Below are 17,834 nucleotides of genomic sequence, written 5' to 3'. Positions count from 1 at the left end.
ATTAGATTTCTTGCTATACTATGCAATTTGAGAGCCTTCCTTCATAGACAAGAGAGATTCCTCAAGCTATGATCATGTCAAATAAGTGTTGCACTGTTTTCTGAACTAGTGAGATTTTGATGTAGAACTCCAGAAACAGTCATAGGCCCTGTGTTAGTTTGCTTTCTTGCTTGCATTCATCTCTGCATTTGTAGCTGACAGCTCCATTGTTTACCTAAAACAGTAATGGTAATAATTGTGTAGAGAGAAGCCCTTGGCTCGCATTTCACAGGTTGTGCCAGGTTATCCCAACCTGGAATTTGATTCTCTAAAGAGCAGAGCAGTGGGGGAATGGGTTCTTGGCAGCTTGTGCTGCTGGGTTCATGAGCTGCTGTATTCTGAACAGTTGGTGCTTTTCAGTGCTTTCATTCTTAAGTCACAAATGCATGGATCGCTGTGGCCAAATCTGTCTGATAGGATGGGATGCGTCTTCTAGCCAGCTGTAGGTGGCCGGTGTCTTTATTAGCTGTAGTTAGTCTGATATCTAGAACTAGTGAGGTGTTGAGTCCAAAATTGCATGTTGCCTTAATTGGAGGAAGCAATCTCTCTACGGAGATTGTATATGTGGTGAATCTCCAAAGCACTCCCTTCTCCCCATCAGCATAACCTGTTATCTCCCACTTCATTTTCAGCCAGTTATTTATCCTGGTGCAGATAATAATCTGCTGGGAGATGGTGCTTTTCTTATTAGTAAGAGCTAGGTGCCAGTGAATTGTTGACACATCCCATAGGGTCCCAGTGGCTTCATGTTTAATAGGATAAGGGGGAGTATTTTGTGTTGTGGAACTTCACAAGTGAGGTTCCTAGGCGTGGTGTAGTTCATCTTACTGATCCTCTGGGTTCAGAGTATAAAAGGTTCCAGATTTTTGTGCTCATTCATTCAATACTGCTACATCTCTGAGGAAGGACAGATGTATTTGGTGACTGACCGTATCAAAAGAGAAATCCAGCCGTATGTGTGTGCATTGAAAGATCAAGTCATACATCGGCACAATAAATACAGTTTGTCCTGTGTCCTGTCTGAAACCTAATTGTAAATATTCTGGGTCCTTTTTGGCTAACAAATTAGAAATGACTTTGTTAGCATCTCTGTTGGCTTGCTCACAAATGTGGTCACGGAGTAGCACGTGATAATTTCATAAGTGTTGGCCATGCCTTTGAAGGAGGAAATCTAATTGAACCAGGCAAAGAAGGTGCTAATTAATTCTAGGAGGGAGTCCCAGATATTCCTGAACGTTCCACTAGACATAGAGTATGGATCAGAGTAAGCTTGCAGGATTTCCTCTTCCATGAATGGACCAAATTCTTGGATGAAGATACTTTTATGGTAATATGTTGCAAAATTAAAGTGAACTGAATGAGATCTGTGCCTTAAGATTTTTCTTGGGTGTTAATATTTTTTGATATTCTAGTTAATATTGCCTCACATTACATTCCTTAGAGTTGAAATCTTGTTTAGTACTGCTGACTTGTAACCAATGACCTTCACACTTGTGAGTTTCCTTACTGTACCTATCATTATAAAGTCTATCTGGTCATCTTAATATGCATTTGTCCATTTCTCAAAGTGTACGTTCACTCTATAAACAATCCATCATACAAACACAGCTTTGTGGTAACTGTTGCTCAGGTCAATGGTAAAATTTTATATAGTTGTGTTAAAAACGCATGGCTTTATGCGAAGCTTCTAGTCAGGGCAAGCATTCTGATTTATCCCATACTATAAAACTGATCTTTCAGTCCTTAACTAAACAATAAATGCTGATTAAAACCATTCCACTAAGCTCTGAATGATTTAATGTAATAGTCATCACTATTACTGATTGCTTTCACGTAACTCCAGTGAACACTAGTTTGATCAGCATGAAGTTGTGTAATGTTCATGTTATGTGGAATGTCAGCTGTGCTTAACCTTTAATCATCTTGTAAGGTTTTAAAGTTGCTCTTTGAGCATTGTTTAAGTGGATCTCTACTCAAGCAAATATACATGCCATCAGGTTACAAGCGGTGAACTTTCTCAGTAGCACCACTTATGTATGCACCCTCCCTTTAAACCCATACTAAAGGATATAAGGGGAATCAGCCTTAATTCATAAACATTGAGGAGAATCTTGGTGATGACAATTGCTTAACTCTGTTTTTGTCTAGGAAACTACTCTGGGCTTTCAGTTAAGATAGTCTTAGTAAGTAAGGTCTTCTGTGTTTGGGGCCTCATTTGGCTGTTTTGTTTTAGTCTTTATGGTTGCCCACTTATTGTGGGTCTGGTTTCTTGTTTAGGGGACAGTGGAGACCATCTTCAGGCTATGTCCCCCTGCATTATCATGCTCATGAAGGATGAATACTCCTAGTGTTTCCTCTGCCTTGGAGTAGAATTTGGAATTGTATTTTTCCATGTGTCTGAGCTTCTCCAAATCCATATGTGGCGCATGAGCATAGCTCTCAAGAACAATTTGTGGGAAGTAGGCCCTATTGCCTACATGTAAGGCACTGAACCAGAACAGACCATGATGTTGAGTGCTTGACTGCTGATGTTGGACTCTACAGCCAGAGAAGCCTGATGTCAGGTGTCTCAAGGTCCTGTAAAGCAAGTTCCAGTGCATACAAATATTCTAGAGAATTCTCAGATACAACTTTCCCATTCCCCAAATTGTCTGTTAATGCTGTTAGTGCTCAATGGCAGCATTTATCTCTTCTGTGTCAGCATTCATGTAAGTCTTCACAGCAAATATGAGGTGCCTTCAAGTGATGCTGTTCTCTGACACCATTATTCTTTGAAACCAAGAGAGAAGAGGTAAAAGTCTTGAGTCTTGTGATTTTTTTTCCCCTCTTTTCCTCCCCCAACATAGTAACTGCTTCAACACTGAAAGCTTGGTGTTGGGGAGGAAGGGGGTTGAGGGACTCATTTAGTGACAGAAATCTGATGCCTTGCTTTTGGATATAATCTTGATAGGCAGTTTTCACTATTGGATGCTTCTACACCATCAGATCTAGTGATTCAAACTGTCTGGCATCTGTGGGGACTGCCTTTTTATTGTCTTTCCATATGGCAGTTTCTTCCTCTACTGTCCTCGAGAGGGCACTCTTATTTGCCCTTTCCATACATAATCCATTTAGTTCACAAAGATCAGACTGAAGGACCCAGAGGATTAGTCAACCTCACCCTTAATTATGATGGAGTCTGATGTTCATTCCAGGATCTCTCAATACTGTACACCTGTGTTTGGGTAAACAGATGTGCCATTTACAGGATTTGTTAGCCCTTGGATTCCAAAATGGAGGTACTATAAGCTCCTTGACCTGATTGGGCAATACAGTCTAAGCAGTTTGGGGTCCAGAAAAGCAAAAGATTCCCCAGTGCCCCAAAAGCATTGCCTCCAGTTAGATCTTTCTTTGAGCTTCCATAAGGACGTGTTCATCTCAAGTATCCTTTGTAAAGGTTGTCCATTCTCTAAATAACTAGTAGCTGCATTGAGAAGGGCTGTTCCCATCTTCAGTTTCTGAGGGTTGTCCCCAGACTTAGTCTTTTCATCTGATTTCAAGTTTCCTTGAACTCTTAGAGGTGACTTGCTGAACTTTAGGAATTATCTGTGTAATGACAAAGATCTCTGGCTTTTCAGCATCCTTCAATTCAAGCAGTCTGAGAGACTTGCTTCAGCTAGATCCTGCATCCCAACCAGAAGTCCCAGAGCACAACAGTCTGGTTGCTGACTAGTTAAGCAACCTGGAAAATTCTTCTGTATAAGTCCGGAAAATGCTGGTAGAAAGCAGGAAAATCCTTCCATTAAACTTTACTTCATCTGGATAAAGATAAAGGATAGGATTCTGTCCAGTTTTCCATTCATTCCATTTATTCTGGACTACCTACTTTGCTGCTGTTTATTCTCTTCCTAAGCTTGAGTGTGCACCTGGCTTCAAATTTCTGTCTTCAGCTTCCCTAGTATAGGAATCTTCTGTAATCTTTCCTTGGTACAGTGGTGAAACTTTCAAAAGGTATAGATCTGTCAATTTTAGGAGTTGTCCCTGTCCTGGAGCTTACTTGTAGGGCAAACCAAATCAGTGGCCCCACTCATTTACGAATGTTTTTTTTTTTACATCCCTTTTTTGTCTTCATTCCTATTAGACTCTCCAAGCTGATGCATACTCCCTTTCCATTCTCCATGCTGATCCATCAGTGTGTTGTATAAAGATAAGATGCTGCTCTGACCTCTCAAAGCTCTTAGCAAAGCCTCTTTATATTAATCTAATTCTACTGTATCTTTCTCCCAAGCACCACTTGAGACCAGGGGAGATGAAGCTGCAGTATTAAAGTATATAGAGGACATTTTGTAATGCATGATATTTCCAAAGTCTTAGATTTGTGGCACTTGATGTGAGCTGGCTTTCACCTAGACACTGAGGGTACATCTACACTACGGGATTATTCTGATTTTACATAAACCGGTTTCGTAAAACAGATTGTATAAAGTTGAGTGCATGCGGCCACCCTGGGCACATTAATTTGGCGGTGTGCGTCCATGGTCTGAGGCTAATGTCGATTTCTAGAGCATTGCACTGTGGGTAGCTATCCTGTAGCTATCCCATAGTTCATTCAGTCTCCCTCACCATTTGGAATTCTGGGTTGGGAGCCCAGTACCTGATGGGGCAAAAATCATTGTACAGCCTCACCCCTCCCTGAAAGCAGCAGACAACCATTTTGCACCTTTTTTCCTGGATGAACTGTGCAGACACCATACCATGGCAAGCATGGACCCTGCTCAGATCAATACCGCAATCGTGGACGTTGTAAACACCTCGTGCATTCTTGTGCAGTCTATGCTGAACCAGGACCTGCAAAGCCAGGTGAGGAGGAGGAGGTGGCTACAGCAGCGCGGCAATGAGTGATGAGGATATGGACACAGAATTCTCTCAAACCATGGGCCCCTGCGCTTTGGAGATCCTGCAGGTAATGGGGCAGGTTCTAGCTATTGAATGCCCATTTTTGGGCCAGGAAACAAGCACAGACTGGTGGGACCGCATAGTTTTGCAGGTGTGGGACGATTCGCAGTGGCTGCGAAACTTTCGCATGTGTAAGGGCACTTTCATGGAACTTTGTAACTTGCTTTCCCCTGCCCTAAAACGCCAGAATACCAAGATGAGAGCAGCCCTCACAGTTGAGAAGTGAATGGCAGTAGCCCTCTGGAAGCTAGCAATGCCAGACAGCTACCAGTCAGTCGGGAATCAATTTGGAGTGGGAAAATCTACTCTGGAGGCTGCTCTGATGCAAGTAGCTAAAGCAGTTATTAAGCTGCTGCTACGAAAGGTGGTGACTCTGGGAAACGTGCAGGTCATAGTGGATGGCTTTGCAGCAATGGGATTCCCTAACTGTGGGGGGGGCCATATCCCTATCTTGGCACCAGAGCACCAGGGCACCCACTACATAAACCACAAGGGGCACTTTTCAATGGTGCTGCAAGCACAGGTGGATCACAAGGGACGTTTCAGCAACATCCACGTGGGATGGCCAGGAAGGGTTCATGACGCTCGTGTCTTCAGGAACACTACTCTGTGTAAACGGCTGCAGCAAGGGAATTACTTCCCAGACCAGAAAATAACAGTTGGGGATGTTGAAATGACTGTAGTTATCCTGGGGGACCCAGCCTACCCCTTGATGCCATGGCTCATGAAGCCATACACAGGCAGCCTGGACAGTAGTCAGGAGTTGTTCAACTACAGGCTGAGCCAAGTGCAGAATGGTGGTAGAATGTGCATTTGGCCGTTTAAAGGTGCGCTGGCGCACATTACTGACTCACTCAGACCTCAGCCAAACCAGTGTCTCCTTTGTTTTTGCTGCTTGCTGTGTGCTCCACAATCTGTGTGAGAGTAAGGGGGAGACCTTTATGGCGGGGTGGGAGGCTGAGGCAAATCACCTGGCCGCTGATTACGTGCAGCCAGACACCAGGGTGATTAAAAGAGCACACTAGGAAGTGGTGCGCATCAGAGAAGCTTTGAAAATGAGTTTCATCATGGGCCAGGTACAATGTAACTGTTTTCCCCTTGATGAACCCCCCCACTTGATTGACTCATTCCCTGTAAGCAACCCACCCTCCCCCTTCAATTACAGCTTGCTTAAGGAAATAGTCACTATTGTTTAAAGAAACAGGTATTCTTTATTAAAAAGTCATTATAAAAAGAGGGAGAGAAATGACAAGGTATCCCAGGTGTGGTTTGGGAGGAGGATAGGAGGGAAGGAAAAGGCTACTAAAAATATTTCAATGTAATGACAGCCTTTTGGTTGGGCTGTCCATGGGGGTGGAGCGGGCGGGTGCACGAAGCCTTCCAGCATGCGTTCTTACACATCTGGGTGACGAAGATATGGAACGTGGTAAGGGTGGTTACACAGGCTGCAGCGGCACTCTGTGACCCTGCTGCTCTTCCTGAAACTCCACCGGACGTCGGAGGATATCAGTTTGATCACGCAGCAGCCCCAGCGTTGCATCCCGCCACCGCATATCTTCCTGCCTACACCTCTGATCTTCCTGGCACCATCTCTCATCTCGAGCGTCCCTTCTGTCCTCACGTTCACTGGCATCTTTCCTGTAACTTGATACCACATCCTTCCACTCATTCAGATGAGCTCTTTCATTGCAGGTCACTTCCATGATTTCTGAGAACATTTCGTCTCATGTCTTTTTTCCTCCGCTTTATCCGAGATAGCCTTCGGGATGGAGTAGGGAGGCTTGAAAAATGTGCAGCTGCCTGAGGGAGGTAAAAAAGGAGAGAAGTATTTAAAAAGATACATTTTACAGAACAATGGTTATACTCTTTCACAGTGAACACCACTATTTACCTTACATAGCGCATGTGATTTCACTACAAGGTCGCATTTTGCATCTTAATATTGAGTGCCTGCGGCTCTGGTGTTGCAGATCTCACAGATGCAGGCCCGGGCATCAGAATTCAGCTTGCATGCGTCCATGGTAGCCATTGTCTTTCAGCTTCTGCAGCCTTCATATACACAGTGCCATCCTTTCCGAAAAACCAAGCAAATCCTGTTCAGTGATGCTTCTTTCCTGTTAACATGCAGCAGCAGAAGCCCCCCCCAATTCTGTGGGATGATCGCTTTACCCCTCCCCCCCACCACATGGTTGGTATCATGGAAGATCCCTGATAGCCAAACACGAAAAAGCTCAGTGCTATTTCCCTCCCCCTGCTTGGCTACGTGCAAGGAAGGATTTCTTTTAAGCAACAGGCAAACAGCCCAGTAGGAATGGCCATCTCTGTCCTCTTAATTAAATTCCTGAATTTCAGCCAGGTTACCATGAACGATATCACTCTCCTGAGGATAACACAGAGAGATAAAGAACGGATGTTTCTTGAATGCCAGTAGTCACCGGGACCATACGCAGCTATGCTTTGTCATGCAATGATACCCGATTACTTGCTACATGCATGGCATGGTAAAGTGTCCTATCATGGTGGATGGAACAAGGCTGCCTTGCCCAGAAACCTTCTGCAAAGGCTTTTGGAGTACCTCCAGGAGTGCTTCATGGAGATGTCCTTGGAGGATTTCCACTCCATCCCCAGACATGTTAACAAACTTTTCCAGTAACTTTACTGGCCGCGAATGCATCCCAAGCCCTCATGGCAAATCAATCATTAAAAAACATGTGCTTTTAAACCATGTTTTATATTTACAAAGGTACACTCACCAGAGGTTGCTTCCATGGCTTCACTATCTGGGCTAGTGGCTTGGGAGGGCTGGGAGGGTAATTCTGTCTGGGTCACAAAAAGCTGCTGGCTGTTGGGACTAATGGAGTGCTGTGTGTGCTCTGCAAGGTCCTCCTCCTCCTCCTCTCCCTCCACAGAATTCTCAGCCATGGCTGAGATTACCGCCCCCACCTTGGAATCCACGGACAGGGGTGGGGTAGTGGTGGCGCAGCCCCCTAGAATTGCATGCAGCTCAGCGTAGAAGCGGCATGATTTTGGCCATGCCCCGGACCTTCCATTTGCTTCTTTGGTTTTCTGGTAGGCTTGTCTGAGCTCCTTAACTTTCACTGTGCACTGCACTGAGTCCCTGGTGTGGCCTTTTTCCATCATAGCCTTGGAAATTTTTTCAAATATTTTTTCATTTTGTCTTTTGGAACAGAGTTCTGTTAGCACTGAATCCTTTCCCCCTATAGCTATCAGATCCAGTACCTCCCATGCGGTCCATGCTGGAGCTCTTTTTCTATTCTCAGGAGACTGCATTGCTACCTGTGCTGATGAGCTCTGCGTGGTCACCTGTACTGATCAGAGCTCCACAGTGGCCAAACAGGAAATGAAATTCAAAAGTTCGCGGGGCTTTTCCTGTCTTCCTGGCCAGTGCATCCAAATTCAGATCACTGTCCAGAGCGGTCACAGTGGTGCACTCTGGCATACCGCCCAGAGGCCAATACCGTCGATTTGCGGCCACACTAACCCTAATCCAATACGCTAATACCGATTTTAGTGCTACTCCTCTCGTCGGGGAGGAGTACAGAAACCGATTTGAAGAGCCCTTTATATCGATATAAAGGGCCTTGTAGTGTGGACGGGTGCAGCGTTAAATTGGTTTAACGCTGCTAAAATCGGTTTAAATGCGTAGTGTAGACCAGGCTTAAGTAGTGAAGACTCTCTTCTTGCTTGAGAGACCAAGGATCCTAGTATCATTAGGTTGCTTGAGCACATAGACAAACCCAGGAGGTAAAACTTGTCTAGCTTGGGCTGCTACTCTTTTTCTGGAAGCCTCTATCTTGTGCTTAGAGAGAATTTCTGTTTGTGGCTCTTGGGGTTGCAGAACATTCCTGATGGAATAGTGGTAAACTAACAGATTGTCTGTCTGCCTGAATCTACAGCCTGAAGATTCATATTGTGAATGGTTCCATCTCCATGTTAACTTTAGCATTAACTAATGAAAGCACAGAGCTACCCTGCTGTAGGAGCAGCTTGGTAATCTACCACTGCTCCTTTCCAGTTCCTACCCCATCTACTCTAAGGTAACCTCAACAATTTCAGTAAGATTTACTCCTGGGAGAATTGTGTGCCACTGTGCAATGAAGAATTTGCATAGAATTAATATTCTGCACAGAATTTCATTTTTCCATGCAGAATTGGTTCTGCAGAGCTGCTGGCTGCCACTAGAAGCTGCTGGACCCAGCAGAGCCTGGTTCGCCAGCTTGCAAATACAGGACACTGTCAGGGAGAGGGAGCTGGAGAGTTCCGGGCAGCTGTGGTTTACAGCATGTCCTGAAGGAAGTAGGTGGCTTTGTATTGCTCAGGACCCAACATCAGGCTGTTTCTCTCTTGCATGCTCTTGAGATCCCTGGGCTCTGGAGATGAGGGAGTGTGGAGAGGAGGCCAGGGAATGCCTCAAAGCTTAGGGTCTGGGGGTGGGTGTCTGAGAGCACAGGGGCAGATTCTCTTCCCCCCACACACATTTGCCCAGCTGGTACATGGGACCCACCCAGACTGAAGCACCCAACAAAAAGCATAATAGGAATTGGAACTAGGTTGTTCAGGGTATTTTAGTTCTTTACTCCTGGGGGATCTTTTTTTGTTGTCTCTATTGTTACAGATGTACTTGCCTACATTTATTTTGGAACTGATTACCAAAATAATTGAAATTGATATATTATTGACAAATGAAACATGCAGTGTTTTAAAATAGTGTGCAGAATTCCTCCTGAAGTAAATACTGGTCTTGCTAGGACAGCTATTTTAGTGTCTTTTAAAAACATTTTTCCCCAGAGAGGCAAAATCGCTATCTGGATTTATATTGATATGTTTTATACAACATTGGCCCTTGTAATTAGCGTCTAGAGCAAATGCTTGAGTAGGAATGCAGTTCCACAATCATTGTTCAGTGGGTCTTCTCAAACTCTCCTCCCTGGGTTAAAGACTACTTTGTAATCATCTAGTCTGGGAACCTAGCAGTTAATGCTCTTACATTTAATTTCCGTAACTGGTTTTTGTAGACTCCCTATGTATGTTATGTATCTCCTTCCCTATAGTCTCTTACAATAGATACTTGACTTAGGGTACATCTGTACTACCTGCTGGATCTGTGTGGGTAGTGTTTGTATTGGATCGATTTATCGCATCTTGTCTGGACGCGATAAATCGATCTGCTAATCGGTGCCTGTCCTCCACCTCTGCAGGAGGAGTAAGCGGAGTCAACGGGTGAGCTGTGCCAGTCAACTCACCCCTGTGAGGACGGCCAGATAAGTCGAACTAAGATACTTCGGTGCGTAGCTGAACTCTAAGTGTCTTAGTTTGAAACCCGCTCCCCCTCGCCCCCAGCTAGTGTAGCCCAGGCCTCAATAGGAAGAATGAGCGGTGTAGATCCATATAGGCAACTTCATGAGTCATAGTAAGTTAATTTACCTATTACCAATAGTTTTAGGTTTTAAACAACTGTACTAACAAAAATGGGTTGTAAAATATGTGGGGTAATCCTGTGGTCAGTGTTCTGGCCTTCTATACAAGAGACTGGGTTCACTTCAGAGGCCCAGTGAATAGTGAGTTCCCTTCCCTGCTCTGAGAGAATCCAACTTAGTTCTTCTATACCACCAATAACTGGACCATAGGAGTTACTACAGAGCATTATACTGCTGTGACAACTGTCTCCACAAATTAGGACTTTATCTTTGACAAAGTATTAATAGAAACCAGTTCTGCTGTCTAAAAATCACTTGATAGTGGGCAAATATGTTATCCAGTGGTGGCAATACTAGTATGTATGTGAAAATCAAACAAGCTTCCCCCTGTGAGTACAAAACGCCCCAAATTCCAGCCATAGGTTGTTACATTGTTCTGTTTAACTTTATTGGAATCGGATATAGTCTGCATATTTTCTAGAGCAGGTGTCAGCAGCCTTTCAGAAGTGGTGTGCCGAGTCTTCATTTATTCATTCTAATTTAAGGATTCATGTGCCAGTAATACTGTACCTTTTAATGTTTTTAAAAGGTCTTTCTTTTAATTTTAAATGAAGCTTTTGAAACATTTAAATTAAAATGCAGAGCCCCCGGACCAGTGGCCAGGATCTGGGCAGTGTGAGTGCTACTGAAAATCAGGTTGTGTGATGCCTTTGACACACATGCCATAGGTTGCCTACCCCTGTTGTAGAGTATTATAATTAAGAACTCCTTAATTTGATTTTACAGAAGAAAAAAAATGTCGCTGTACCTTCCCTACCCCCCCCCCCCCCGTAAGGCCAAATGTGATCATATAAACATCTAGTATAGCTAAACTGAGCAATATGTTCTATTGAAAATTCGATCCACTACATAATTTTGTTTTTTGGACTTATTGGCTTCATTATCTGAGAATAGCTTGCTTATAGTACATGTTTGTATTCCTTTCCGTCTTTAAAAAGGAAAATGATTTACATAAGAGATCTTGTGCTAACTTGCAAGAAGCTTCATACTGAATTACTATAGATAGAATCTACTAGTCAGAGTGGAAATGGCCTCAAATACAGGTAATCTTACTAACTCCAGATGCTCTGTCCATCAAAGTTCCATTTTCATGGTCTTCCTTGCTATATTTCAATTTTATATAAAACTATCCTTTAACTTCAGTTCCATCTTGGATAGATGGTAAAATATTTTAAATTGCAGTTGCTGGCTAATGGTGAGAACTGTACAATGCTAAAATTCTATTGCAGCAACAGTTATACAAGAGCTCCTTGGGGGAGAAGCCATCTTTGTCCTCTTTGTACGATGCCTAGCACAGTGGAGTCCCACTCTGATAATTTTAATTAAAGGTCTGTTGTACCTATCTGCCCAATATGTCCTTTCCAACTTTAATGCAAAATAGTTAAACATGAAGACAAAATAAGTCTTAAATTTTAAATAAGTATCTCCTAATTTACTAATAACGGATTAATACATTTTTCAAAAGGTACAACTAACTTTTTGTTTATTTGTGTTTCTCTAACCTGAACAACAAGTTATATTGAAGTTGCATCATTAAATCATGCAATGTCAATATTGTAAAAATTGCAGGGAAATATCTAACTTAAACTTCATATTTTTGACAATTCTATCAGTCTAGAAAGATGTATGATGTAATATATCAAGTTGATTTAGAGGGACAACAGTCAGAGTTCTCAACAATGTGATGCAAGAAAATGCCCTATTTAAACATGTGCAGGGGTTTGAGTATAGGACTGAGGATCTTGACTCATAACCTTCTTTAATCTCAAGGTTTTTTAAAAGTTGGTAGCTGCAGGTTATTTCTGATTTAAATTTTTGAAAGCTATAATCCAGCTGACTTCGTGAACAAGTGCACTGTAGGAAAATGGTTAGTAGCCTTCAGACTCTCAAATCAGATTATTTTCAAATGACTGCTTAAATGCATGTATTTTGACCTTTCAGGTGCTGTTAGTGAGTAGTAGCCGGTACCCAGATCAGTGGATTGTACCAGGTGGAGGAATGGAGCCAGAGGAGGAACCAGGAGGTGCTGCAGTCCGAGAGGTTTATGAAGAGGTAAACTTAGATTTAACAGTTCCACTCCTATTCAGATAGGGATCTTAAAGGAAAAAAGAGAAATCAGAACTTCAGTGACTTCTTTCACAATATAATTTGCCGAAATTCAAATGATCCACAAACTCCAAAGAATTTATAGCTTATCCTATTTCACGGACTTAATTTGCATTAAAAGTGAAATAAGTCATAAAATAAATGATCAGAATACATTGCTATGGAAGTAGGTTATGATCAATATTAGACTGAAACCTGGATTTTGCAGACATAGTAAATTCTTAGAATGTGACATGCAAAGGGTAAAGGGGTGTGTGTGGGGGGGAGTTTATAAAGAAGCCTGCAAGATTGGGGGGGGGGGGGGTGGAGGGGCACCCTTTCTGCTTATTTTTACCTTAATTTCAGATTTTTCTGTCTTACCTGTAAGACTTTATGGACTACTGGAGGACTAGCAGGTCTCTTAAATCAAGTAATGAGATCTGAGTAGTTGGAAGGAAAGGGATTCTTAGTGTGTTCCTCAGTTTAAAATGTAACTCAAACTCCTGATAAAGTATTGAGAATGTTTGTTTGAATAGTTCACCTCTGTGTCTTCATTTTGAGGGCTGAGTTTCTGTTCTAATAGATAAAAACTAATGTTCTGGCATCAAGTAATGTGTTCATATACTTGTATGAGAACGCCATATAGGCAGTAGCTTAGTACCTAAAATTTCTGTAAATGGTTCTGGCAGTGAATATTTCATCTACATGCACAGCTGCTAAAAGCATTGCACCATAAAATTTCTTCAAGATCATATACAGTAAATTAAACAGAATTTACAAGTAGTATGTGGTGAACACCAATAATGGTAATTCTTCAAGAAGAGACTTGATATTTCAACGGTAAAAATAGTGCTTCTGGCCATTATCCATCAATAAAGCAAGACAGGAACAACTCACATTTTTGTTCTAAAGCCAACTTTAGAGGTCTTAAGACTTATGAATATATGCATTTGTTCTGACCTTCAGAAGGCGATGACCAGTGAAGGCCCTGGTTGAAAATAAAAGGGGACAAATAGAGATGCTGTCCTGGTAAGGGATTTCTATAGATCCTCAAATCAGGAGGAAATGGAGATATTTCTACAACAAAAAAAATCCAAACTGCACAGTAACATACCTCACTGAGGACAAAGGAGCCGTTCACAATTCCAAACCTTTGTTCCAAGCTCCCTGTAGACTCACCAAAATATCTCTCTATTGGTTAAACTAGTTAGTTGGAAGAAGCATAAGCTATGGTAACTAGCTTTATTTTAAATGAAAGCTGAGATTCTAGAGAACAAGACAGCAGTTTGAGAGGTACTGGTAGCTGTATTGCTGCATATTGACATGAGCCTAACCCTTGCTGCGTGTGGTCTCTTGAACAGAAGTAGTAGATGCTAGCTGGTTTTTAATAAGCTTTCTGCCTAGATGTGAAAGACTGCAGTTCGCACTGGTATTCTTTTAATCTTTTATTTAAAATCATAAAAGCCACAGATGTAAAATATTTAGGTATTGCAAGCAAATATTTAATCTGAGCTTCAATTAAATTAATATGCATTTAAAATCATACTCTTATTCCAGGTTTAATTATTGCTGTTTTTCATAGTGTAAAACGAGCCTTAAAGGATGGCTTCATCTTCTGACAAACACAAGTAACAATTTAAGATCCCTTGACACCTTGAGTCCTCTAAATGCAAACTACAATAGAGAAAAGAAACTTTGTATATCCTTTGTACGTCTACCCATATAATGAGGCATCTGAGTATACTTAAAACAGAATGCAAAACCTCTTAAATAGCACTTAAAAAAATATGGGTTAAGGAAGAGGCCTTGGCAAGCCGCTCCCTTAATTAAGGGTTTCACTTTATTAATCAGGGGTTTAATTCTTTAAGTATGGAGGATAGAAATAAAACAGGCTGTGATTGCAAAAGGGAAGGGTTTCCAAAACTAGTGAAGGATTGGCCAGCTGAAAGGACCAGGCCCTGTCTCTCAGCAAACTTTTTAAATTAGAGTGCCTGAAACAAAGTGAGTCTTGGCGTTGTAGAAGATTGAATATAAGGAGATATTCTCTGCAAACATTACCTTCTGCAACAGCTACATTTCACTGGTGCAATGAAATTTAATGTATTGTTAGTCCCATGTCTGAGAACTTATCATAGAGGATTAATTTAGACTAGGAAACTCACTCCAGTAGTTCTTTAAATACATGGAAAATAATAAAACATAAGTAATGGAGGGATACATAAGTGCCTACAAAAACTTTCCCTAAAAAGTGTTCTGCATTATGTATATCTGAATACAGTTCTGCATTTGCAGCAATTATGTTCCCTGCAGGAGAAACTCATTGGATTTTTACTTTGTGAGCATGCAAAAAAGTGCAAGAATAGTGTTACATCAAAGTAAATTACTGCTTGGTTATTGAGTGTCTTTGGGATATAAATCTGGCAAAACTTGGATACTATATTAATTTCAGCTCACAATCAAACTTCAAAGCTTTTAACTGGGTGATTAAATATACAGAAGTTTGCTTCACTAAACTAATGCATGGGTGTTGCTCCATCTACAGGAAACAGGAGGTAAGACTGTCAGCGCTGTCCGACACTGCAATATTTTATATAAAAAAATCAGCTGATGGCCTGTGACTCCTAGATCTGAAAGATTACGGGCTAAAACTGAATATCTTCCAATTTGGATGCATGTTAAAGACCACCGATATTTGGGAATGCATAAAATCTGATAAAAGAATGTCTTAAACACTTTCCTGCATGAAACATTTCAAAAGAACTGCAGAGAGGTATTTCAAAGCAGTGACTTGACAGTCCTATCCTGCATAGGAGTAACAAGCTAACACTGACTATTTGACTCCCAAAACCTGAATAAAGGCTCTAACTTGCTATTGCAACTGTACAAATAAAATTCTACAAGGAAAACCACAAACAATTCATCTTAATTCTCACCTTTTCTGTTGTAACTAGTGGACAGCTTCCAACAAAAATTACACTTCTCTTTAGGCAAACTAGAAGAGCTCTGGATATGGACTATAACCAAAAAATAAAAATCGGTAGGTGGCTTCTGACCACTTATCCTACTTAGCCCAGTCATGGTTGGTTGCTCAAATGGAAGCTCCCTTAAAGGAGTGGATTTTACTAGAACCTGCTAGTGTATATTCCTGTCCTTTTCCTCAAAATTAGAATGAGGAAATGCGCTTTAATTCAGTTCTTCAAAGAAGCTACTCGTAGCTACTTAACACAATATATTAAGCTACTATGCAAATAGTGGTTTGAGACACTGTTCAGCGGAAATCAAGAAACCCTATAGAATGTTTAGGATTTAATAGGAAAAGCTTACCCCATAAGCATAAAGGTATTCAATATTGATCAGTCCAAATTGTTCTGCATAAGCAATGCTACATTCTTAACTGAAGCCTGTTGCTCGATGCCAGTGGTGGTGTATTAGAGTACCAGTGACCAGGCCCTTAAGATGAATCTTCTCCCCTCTTTCTTAATGCTGAAGAGTTGCCATAAAACTGTCCTAAGTAACATGTCAGCACAAAAGCTGTTGATATGCTTGTTCCCAGCTCTGATTTATCTTGACTTTCTCTTCTGGATCAGCCAAAATGATACCCAACTCAAACTCATTAATTCAGTCTGGCTCACAAATTTATGATCTTCCATAGCAGAGATGCTCAAGCCTTGTCTACTCAAGGTTTGCTGGTATAGTTATGTCAGGGGGAAATAAAACCCCTAATGAAAGTCCTGGTATAAATGCAGCATACCAGCAAAAAGCTCACTTGGTTGAGAGAATCTGTTTTGTTTAGGGGAAGGTGAACTGGTGTAAGTGACACCAGCAAAACCTTTCCTACTGTAGACAAGGCCTTAAGCTTATTTGAAAATCCCAACCTGAAGTCTCATCTTCTGAAGCATCTTATAGTTCAGTAAGTGAGTATTTCAAAAGAGCTTTTTAAATATGGCTGTGTAGACCATATTGGACTCCTTTCTGTTTTACATGAAATCCATACTAAAATATACTTCTAAGCTGTTTTTCATTAAATAGTTCTCTAGGATTCTTCTATAGCTTAGATTTGGGAATAGCGAAATGAACAAGCCATGATCCTGCAGTTAAAATTATATATTTGAACAGTTCATGTATTAGCTAAAGGTACCCTTAAATACTTGGTTTTGCTCACTGTTTATACTAAAATATCAAGGAGATCATAACACACTGCTTTTAATCATGAAATATTTGCTATGAACTAGAATTTTAAAAAGAGACCATGCAAGAACTTTTGCAGCCACTGTAGTTGACAGTATAGTTTGATCTTTTTATCTATGAACTGTTACTTATTAAAATAAGTTAGTTTAGACCCATTTGTAAAGTTCATTGTAGTTTTGAGGTTCAAGGTATAGATAGATTTTCTTACATCCTCCACCTTCCGTGCAAGGGCTAGACACCCTGCACCTAGATATAAATAGGCAAAAGCAAGTCTACAGGATTTTAAATAGGCACTGCTGTATTGCAAGATGCATAACACACTTTACGTGCCTCATGCTTGGGAGAGGAACATGTGCTGAACACTGTTCAGTGTGCAAAACTTCAGACACACCCTGAGGGCAAGAAAAGTCAGATGGAAACTTCATTTCTTAAACATTCACACAAGCGTCTGATCCCAATAGGCAACTGAAGAGGCCACTTTCTCATGTCACTCATTTGTCCAGTGAGCTATGATATCACTCCAAATTTGAGGGACATTCAGAAATATCACTCCTATGCCCTGATATTGGTACAGGAGGAAAGAGGTAAAGAGCACCCCTCCAAGGATCAGGGAAGGACCTAGCTTTCCCTTCTCAGCCAGAAGACCAGCCCCTCCTAAAGCTCTCACACATCAGAGCTTCAGGGCTGAGTCTTGCCCAAGCTCCAAGGCAAAAGTGGTACAAAAGATGGTAGCTTTCCATAACAAACGCCACACTGCTACTGGTACCATTCAGGTGGCCGATCCTGCACTAGCTCTGGGTATGCTGTGCTGATGAATGCAGTGCTGAGGAAGACTTTGGCGCTGACAGTGTGTTTGGTACCAACACTCTTATCTGCACTGACAGTTCTTCACACCAGCAGACTTGGTTCTGGGAACAGTACCAGAGTCTCCAATTCTGGACAGATTTAGAGGCAATCATTAGATAGACAGGTCCCTCAGTACTGATCAGAACCAGCTATAGATCTGAGAACAAGACATCTGAATGGCATGCCCCACTTATGGAGGAGGATTTTTGCCACTTTTGCCTCCAGGGAGCACAGCAGACCATC

General features: G+C 41.7%; 1 protein-coding gene across 2 annotated transcripts in view; it reads left to right on the top strand.

The window, feature by feature from the left end:
* Nucleotides 1–17,834, top strand: part of NUDT4 (nudix hydrolase 4) — a 62,211-nt gene that overhangs the window by 14,728 nt on the left and 29,649 nt on the right. For both annotated transcript variants that reach the window (XM_030548555.1, XM_030548554.1), the window contains exon 2: nucleotides 12,414–12,524. In XM_030548555.1, the coding sequence (XP_030404415.1) occupies nucleotides 12,414–12,524 (111 nt within the window). The remainder of the gene's footprint in view (nucleotides 1–12,413; nucleotides 12,525–17,834) is intronic.

The sequence above is a fragment of the Gopherus evgoodei genome, chromosome 1 (assembly GCF_007399415.2).
Source record: "Gopherus evgoodei ecotype Sinaloan lineage chromosome 1, rGopEvg1_v1.p, whole genome shotgun sequence".
Lineage (NCBI taxonomy): Eukaryota > Metazoa > Chordata > Testudines > Testudinidae > Gopherus > Gopherus evgoodei.
The sequence above is the reverse complement of the archived record's forward strand: the minus strand, read 5'-3'. Positions and strand labels throughout refer to the sequence as shown.